General features: G+C 30.0%; 1 protein-coding gene across 1 annotated transcript; it reads left to right on the top strand.

Moving 5' to 3' along the window:
- Window positions 1–3,023: 3,023 nt before the first annotated feature.
- Window positions 3,024–8,811, top strand: LOC110604241 (probable disease resistance protein At4g27220). Its single transcript, XM_021742387.2, has 5 exons — window positions 3,024–5,969; window positions 6,053–6,538; window positions 6,687–7,403; window positions 7,543–8,358; window positions 8,498–8,811. The coding sequence occupies exons 1-5, from the start codon at window positions 3,180–3,182 to the stop codon at window positions 8,504–8,506; spliced, it is 4,818 nt and encodes a 1,605-aa protein (XP_021598079.2). The 5' UTR covers window positions 3,024–3,179; the 3' UTR covers window positions 8,507–8,811.
- Window positions 8,812–9,019: the final 208 nt, after the last annotated feature.

The following is a 9,019-nucleotide window of genomic DNA, read 5'->3' as shown; positions in this document are numbered from 1 at the left end:
AAACTCTTAGAGAGACATTGTACTTAACTTAAATTTAGGAGCTATAAAATTATTAATATATGTTAATTGAAATAATTTTATACTAGTCAACTGAAAAAATCATATTATAACAAAATAAAATTAAAAAATCAATGGTTATAATAATAAAAGAAAACAATATAAATATATGTAACAAAGTAATAAATTGTTACGATTAAATAAAATTACTATTAAATTTAAAAAAAATGATTATACAATATTATTAATTATTGAGAACTTAGAATATATTGATGGTATAAAATTAAAATGTTTATTCAATCTATTTTTTTAAAATCATACAGTAATAATTTAATTAAAATTTTAAATTAAATAAAATAAATGACATGGTTTTAACTTGTACTTTTTTTAAATAAAAATATAAAGAAACTTTATCAAGAAAGGTTCTCTAAGGATTCTTCGATTTTAATTTTGATATGATTTTTGCTAAGAGTAAAAATTGAAATTAAATTTTTAATTCTTTTATTTTTAAAAATTATAATCAAAATTAAATTTGATAGATTTTCATTACGATTCTAAACAATTTTACTATGATTTCAGTTGAATTCTGATTTTTATTTTTTTTTAACTTTAATTTTAATTAAAATTTTGATTTTTATGAATAAAATTATAAAATTATTATATTTATTTTAAAATAATAAATAATTAATATTAAAATAATAATAACAATAATAGTATTAATATTTAAATAATAATAATATCGATATTAATATATATTTTATATAATTCTCAATAAAAATATTATTTTATTTTTTATACAATTATTAATTATATACTTTTAATATAAAAATACATAAATAATTAATATATAACGATATATTATATTATTAATATATAATTCACTTATATAATATAATTAAAAGCTTCATTTTATATATTTATAATTAAATAATATATATATATATAATCTATTTATATAAAATAAACTATGATTAACTAATTAAATTATTTAAATCATATTATTAAAATTTTTAATAACTAATTAAATTATATAATTATTTTATAATATTCTTAATAACTATTTAATAATTAAGAGTGTCCCAGTTCAGAAAAAATAATTAAGAGAGAGTGACATATTTAAATTATATAAATAATTTAATTTACAAAAATAGTTAGGTAATATTAAATAAAAAATAATAAAAAAGTATATAAACGTACATAAAAAAACTATAACTTTCAAATAACTAATTTATTTATACCTTAATTAAAATTTAAATTTATTAAATAAAATTTTATAATTTAATAATATAAATTATAAAATTATATTAAAAATATATAAGATATAAAATATATTACTGAAATTACATAATATAACTATAATATTATTAAAATTTATGATTTTTTTATTTTTTATTTTCTAAATTTACATAAAAATATAAATTTGTAAAGTATTTTTTAATACAAAATTATTACATTAACAAAAACTAATGACCACTTAAAAAATTTATATAAGATAACAACATATTCTTTAAATAATAAAATAAGGTATTGCTTTTAATTAATAGTTATGTTATTAATTTAATATAATTTTATTATATTAATTTATAAAAATATATATTTATAAATTTGAAAAATCAATTTACATTAATTTAATATATTTTCTATAAAATAATTATTTTAATAAAATAAATATCATTTTACATAAATTTATAATAAATAATATGTAATTTCCGTAAATTTTAATTTATTTTTTAGCAAAATAAACTCCTCTAGATAGTATATATAATTGAAATTTTAGAAATTAAACTACATAAACATTTAAAATAATTTTATAGAAATATAAAAGTGTTTAAAACTATAAGAAAATAAAAATATAATTATAATTTTTTTATTAATAAATAATCAATAATTTTATTATTAATATTTTAAAGAATTGAATTTTTATTTTAATAATATTTTTTAATAATTTATTCGATAAATTCATGTTTTTTTTTTTATTTTTTTATAATAATTTAATCATATAAATGTATTTCAATTAATTGATTAAGAAATAAAAAGTAAGCTCTGTTACTTTTGCATAAAATGATTTCTAATAAAATGTTTTTACATTTTCAAATGTTTGAGATAATCAGAGAAATCGTTGCCCGAACATTTTCTTTTGTCAAAAAATTATGTCAATTTTATGAAAAAGAAAAGAGAGTCATTTTACTATATATTTTGAAAATTTAATTAACATCACTATATACAAATTTATTAATATTTTTTTATTTTATAAATAAGATAATAAAAATAAATTATTTTATTAAAAAATATTTTTTATAAAAAATATTTTAAATATAAATTGTTTTTCACAAATAAAATATTTTAAATATAAATTGTTTTTCACAAATATATGAAGGCTAAATTAAATTTAAATTGAAATAAAAGCTTAATTATTTAAAATATAATGCAGAAGTTTGGTAGTAATTAAAATTAAAAAAAAAGATTTATTATTTAATTTTTAAATATTTTTATTATTAATAAATCAATTTTTATAATTTTAAAAATTTATTAAAATATCTTTATTTTTTTTATTTTAATAAAATAATTTTTTTATATTTTTCTATTAAAAATAAATAAATAAATAAAACAAAATTTAAAATTTAATTTTATCTTTAAATAAAATTTTTTATTTAATTTATTGATATTGTCATTATTATTATTAGATCTGATTTTATATTTTTAAAAATTTATTAAAATTTTTTTTATTAATAAAATAATTTTTTAAAAAAATATTAAAATCAAAGAAAAAAATTAAAATTAAAGAAAAAGAAGAGAAAGCGTATAGAAGAAGAAAAGAAGAAAATGTTCGAGAAGAAAAAGAGAAATAATTTAATTTTTTATTATATTTTTAATGATAAAAATAAATAAAAAATTTATTTTATTGATAAAAATAAATAAATATATTTTATAAATTAAAAAATAGTACAGAAATTAACTTGTTAATATGTGAATTAAATATTAAATCTCCAAAAAAGAAAGAGGATACGTCGGTCTGCTCCCGGTCAACGCGTTTGAAAGCTCCGTCCATGTTTTTCGCCAAACTCAATCTTGCCATCACCATGTTCTCCGGTTTTTCTCTCTAACTACTTTCGTCGTTGATTAATTTTATCCGATTCCGTTTGCTGTTATTGCCATTCCTTGCTTTTAATCGTCATCACGAAATGGGTCTCGAGTACATTGTTAGCAGTGTTTCCGCTGTTGTGGAGTACACAGTCGTCCCAATCAAAAGGCGCATAGGTTACGTCCTCAATTACAAGAGCAAGGTTGAAGATCTCGAGTTGCATTATGAGAAACTGCGATATTCAATGGAGAGGATGCATCATTCCATTGATGAAGCTAAAAGGAATGGGGAAGATATCCAAATGGATGTCATAAAGTGGATGACTTCTGCAAAAGAAACCGCTTTAGAGACAGAAAAATTTATTGCCGATGAAAATCAAGCAAAGAGGTGTTTCATTGGTCTGTGTCCAAATTTGATGAAGCGCTACCAGTTTAACAAGAGAGCAGAGAAGAAGATCTTTGCTATTGTTAAGCTGCTTGATGAAGGACAATTTGAGAAAATTTCGTACCGACCTCCTCTGCAATTATCACTAGCTACATCTTCGGATGGTAGCAACTCCTTACATTCAAGAAAGATAATTTTGGAAGAAGTCTTGGGTTCACTTGCAGACCCTAACATTAACTTGATTGGGGTTTATGGAATGGGAGGGGTGGGTAAGACCACCCTAGCGAAGGAGGTCTGCAGACAAGCTTTGGAACGCCGCCAATTTGATGTTGCAGTTATGGCTGTTGTGTCTCCAGAAGCAGACTACCGAAGAATGCAAGCTCAGATTGCTGACGGGCTCGGCCTGAAATTTGATGAGATGACTCTATTAGGTAGAGCAGCCCGACTAAGCTTGCGCATAAAGAGGGAGACGAAGATCCTTTTAGTTTTGGATGATATTTGGCAGCCAATTAACTTTGAGGAGCTAGGAATTCCTAATCACAAGGGATGCAAGATATTACTGACTACAAGAAATCGAGATGTACTCCGTAGAATGGGTGCAGATATAAACTTCGCGCTTGAAGTCCTACGGGAAGAAGAGGCAATGCGTTTATTCGAGACGATGGTGGGTGATGCAAATAAAGATTTGGAATTGCAACCTATAGCAACTGAAGTGGTAAAAAGGTGTGCAGGTTTGCCCCTTTTAATTGTCGCAGTTGCAAGATCTTTGAGAAGTAAAGATTTGTATGCTTGGAAGGATGCTGCAGAGCAGCTGTCTAGAGTTGAGGAACCAGGAATTTATCTTACTGTATACCGTGCTGTGGAGTTGAGTTATCATTATTTGGATGGAGATGAAGTGAAGTCAGTTTTCTTGCTCTGCGGTCTGCTTAGACATAAAAATATTTGGATCCCAGACTTGTTGAAGTACAGTATTGGTCTGGGTTTGTTAAAAAACACACATACAATTGATGCAGCAAGAAACAGATTGCACAAATTGATCAGTGACCTCAAAGCAAGATGCTTGTTGCTAGACGGGACAATGAATGGGTTCGTGACAATGCATGACGTTCTTCAAGATGTCGCTGTCTCGATTGCATCCAAAAACGGGCAGGTGTTCATGGTCAGAAGTGAGAGTCGACCGGTGGAATGGCCAGAAGATACTCTCAAAAGCTGCACAGGAATTTCTCTGCGTTCCTGTGATAGGCTTGAACTTCCTGAAAAGTTAGAATGTCCAAAGCTTGAGTTTCTTTTGCTTCACGCAAAAGATCTTTCTTTGAGTATCCCTGATTTTTTCTTCGAAGGAATTCAAAAACTACGGGTGTTGGATTTCTCTGGAATTAGTTTCTCGCACCTACCTGCATCGCTTGTTTTCTTAACAAACCTTCGAACCTTGCGTTTGGATCATTGCATTTTGCTTGATGTATGCATCATTGGAGAGTTGAAGAATCTAGAAATTCTTACCTTTGTGGGTTCTGATATTGTTGAGTTGCCACGAGAAATGGCGCAACTGAATAGGCTAAAGTTGCTAGACTTAAGCCATTGTTCCAAACTCAAAGTGATTCCAGCAAACGTCATATCATGGATGGTTAGATTGGAAGAATTATATGTGGGCAATAGCTTTAATGGGTGGGAGATTGAAGGGCTCAGCGATCGAGGAAATGCAAGTCTTGCAGAGGTGAAGTCGTTGCCTCACCTAACAGCTTTGGAAATACATATCCAAGATGCCAATACAATACCAAAAGACTTGTTTTCTGAGAGGCTGGAAAGGTTTAGGATATTAATAGGAGGTGAATGGGACTGGGATATTGGAAACTATGAAGTCTTAAGACTGCTGAAGCTTAAGCTCAATACGAGCATTCATTTGGAGCATGGGCTTAAAATGTTGCTGAATAGAACGGAAGATCTATATTTAGATGAAATCAAGGGGATTAAGTCCCTATTGTATGATCTAAACATAGAAGGATTTCCACAATTAAAGCATCTCCATGTCCAGAATAATTCTGAAGTTAAACACGTCGTTGATTCAGTAAAGTGGGTCTCGTATGCTGCCTTTCCCATCCTGCAGTCTTTGTCCCTCGAAAATTTGGTGAACCTGAAGAAAATCTGTCATGGCGAGCTTGCAGCAAGTTCTTTTAGCAAACTAAGAAGTTTAAAAATCAAGAGCTGCCATAAATTGAAGAATCTTTTCGCATTTAATATTATTAGAGGCCTTTTACAACTTCAGGAAATGGAAGTAACTAATTGCAAAAACATGGAGGAGATTGTTGCTGACGAAGATGCACACAGCAGCAATGTAGAATATGAAGCAGTTGAGTTCAGTCAATTTCGCTCCTTGGCACTAAAAGGTCTACCAACTCTCAGAAGCTTTTGCTCCATAGCGAAGGTGCCTTCAACAGTTCATTCAAGGTTCAAGGATATTGTCGAGGAGGATGAACTTAGTATTCCACCTCCGCTATTCACTGTTATGGTATGTTCATGCACTGAACTCTTTCATATAAATTTTATTTCAGTATTTATTTGTAATAATTAAATGAAGCATTTTATGGACAGGTTCCCAACTTAGAGGAGTTGAAAGTATCCTCGATTCCCTGTAAAAGAATATGGCAAAGCCACAGCCAGTTTCCCACAGCATCTTCACACTTGACAAGCTTGATTGTGCACGGTTGCCACAACTTGAAGTACGTTTTCACATTTTCAATGGCTAAATGTGCTCCACGACTGAAAAAACTTGAGATAAGTGATTGTGAGCTCATGAACGAAATAATAGCAACAGACGAATTTGCAGAAGAACCAGGGATGTCTAGATTGCTCTTCACAGATCTGGAAGTCCTGAAGCTCCAGAATCTGCCAAATGTCTCCAGTTTTTGCAATGCTTGTGACTTAATTGAATGCCCTTCTCTGAGAAACCTGTTGATAAAGAAGTGCCCTGCCATGGAAACACTCATCTCTAATTCAATTGCAAACAACAAAGCCACCGACGAAGCAAAACTAGAGGAGAGCCACCGCTCCAAAACTCGATCATTCTTTAATGAAAAGGTGAATTTTCTGATTCATCGCATCTGATGTTTCTTTCCTTTATTTTCTTCCTCTCTTCTTCAGATTTTCCTTTCAGCTTCCCCCACTCAACTTCCCACTTAATGTTTTATATTTACCAGGAAATTGCTTATTTTTATTGGCATTGCAGGTTGTGCTCCCTAACTTGGAAGAGATGGAACTCTCCCACATCAGTCAAGTGGAGAACATATGGCTCAGCCAACTTGCTCCAGACTCGTTTCCAAAACTAAAAAGCATACGAATTAAATATTGTGAAAATCTGCGGATTCTTTTCCCATTCAATGCCTTGTTAGCATTCCGTAGTTTAGAGAAGCTTGGCGTAATTGATTGTTGTTGTCTAGAAGAGATATACCAACTCCAGCAGTTCAATGGTGAAGGAATAAATGAGGAAGCAGAGTTTCAATTGACAGAGTTGTATCTAAGTGGGCTACACAAGTTAAGGACTATCTGGAGCAATGACCCGCGAGGAATTTTCAATTTCGATAATATTCATTTGATACATGTTTCACACTGTCAAGTTCTGAAACATCTCTTTCCAGCCAGCATAGCTAGGCGTCTCCCCTTGCTGAAACAGCTTGCTATACGCTCTTGTGGGGTGGAAGAGATTGTTGCAGAGGAAGGAGACATGGGAGAAATCCCTCGTTTTGTGTTCCCTCGATTAACCTCCTCAGAACTTCAAAATCTACCAAATTTGAGGAGTTTCTATCGAGGGATGCATACTCTGGAGTGGCCAGTGCTTAAATACCTGAAGTTTTTTGGTTGTGACAAGGTGATGAAGTTCAGCTTAGAAGATGCGAGTTCCCAAGAAGATATCCCAATTCAGCAATCTCTTTTTGTGGCTGCTAAGGTATACTCTTCCCCTTTATCCATAGTTTAAAACAATTACATAATCTAAATTATAATAAAATATTTCTTAATTTGATTAAATTACAAATTAAGATATATTTGAGATGGAGTGCAATGAGCTTATGCTTGATTATTTCCAGGTTTTCCCAAATTTGGAGGAATTGAGTATTGATGGAAAAGACATGATGATGATATTGGAATGGCAATTACCGAAGAAGATCTTTTACATGCTAAAACTTCTTGAGCTGAGGTCGTTTGAGGAAGAATTACCTGTTTCTCTGTTTGGTTTCCTTGGAAGATTACAAAATCTTGAGAAAATTGTGTTGAGCGATTCTTCGGTTAAAGAGCTGTTCCTGTGTGAAGGAATCGATGTGGCTCCCGAGGGACTCCCGCGGATAAGATACTTGGAGCTAAATAGGCTATTTGATCTGAAGAATAAAGGGAAGCAAGACTCTCAATTGCTTCAAAATGTTGAAATTCTGAAAGTTCAGTTTTGTGAAAATTTAGTTAATTTGGTATCATCCTCCGCTTCTTTTCACAATCTAACGTATCTAGAAGTATGTCACTGCAACGAATTAAGGAAATTGGTAACATCGTCAGTGGCCAAAACCATGCTGAACCTTGAAAAGTTGCGGGTTGAGGAATGTGCCATGTTGACGGAGATAGTAGCAGAAGAACAAGAGGAGACATATGATGAGATTGTTTTCAGCAAATTGAAAACTGTGGCGCTTGTTGGTTTACGGAACCTCACAAGCTTCTGTTCGGCTGGCCACACTTTCAACTTCCCATCTTTGAAAAAAGTGACTCTGGCAAGATGCCCAAAGCTGAGAATTTTCACCCATGGTATTTTGTGCACACCAAATCTGGAGAGGGTACTGACAGAATTTCCTGGTGATAAGAGAAGGCGTGTGGAGAGCAGCCTCAATGCCACCATAGAGCAGATGTATGCGGAAATGGTGAGTATTGGTTAAATTTTCTTCCTTCTTGCATATAAATTAAACTTTTTAATTAGTGAAATCTAATAGTTCTATTCTCTATCATTTGGCTGGTCGTTGCATTTTTTCATGGTCAATATATGGGTGTCTGAAATTGCAGAATGCCTGAAGAAATTGAGATCACCAGCCTTAAATATGCACAAGCTGGAAGGAACAAGGATATCATTATTTCTGGGAGATGTCGTCAATCGATATTTATCTGATTGAAGTTTCTTTTTTCTCTCTTTTTTTTTTTTTTTCCATCTTCGTCTTGTTGAAGTACTAATATGTTCATATGATCGTGTGTTATGCTCTATTTTCTAAGCATATTAGCTTTCAGAAGACTTTTGGACCATAAATGGCTGAATTTGTGTGCAAATTGTTCTGTAACGAATTTCTCATGTATTTGACATTAAAATTTCATTTTTGTTTGTAGCTTTATTGTTCTTCATGATCTGACAGATTAGATATGCAGATTTATAGACCCATATGAATTTGCCATAGTAGTAATTTTGTAATTGCAATTTAAAGCAATGAAATGTTGATCTTGTCAAGATATCAGCAGTGATGGTTATATATCTAAATTATTATAATAATATATTATATTAAAAAGTAGTAGAAAATTAAAAGGTTAATAACGATT

Source organism: Manihot esculenta, chromosome 11 (genome assembly GCF_001659605.2).
Source record: "Manihot esculenta cultivar AM560-2 chromosome 11, M.esculenta_v8, whole genome shotgun sequence".
NCBI classification, from domain to species: Eukaryota; Viridiplantae; Streptophyta; class Magnoliopsida; order Malpighiales; family Euphorbiaceae; genus Manihot; species Manihot esculenta.
This window is presented reverse-complemented; position numbering and strand designations above follow the sequence as displayed.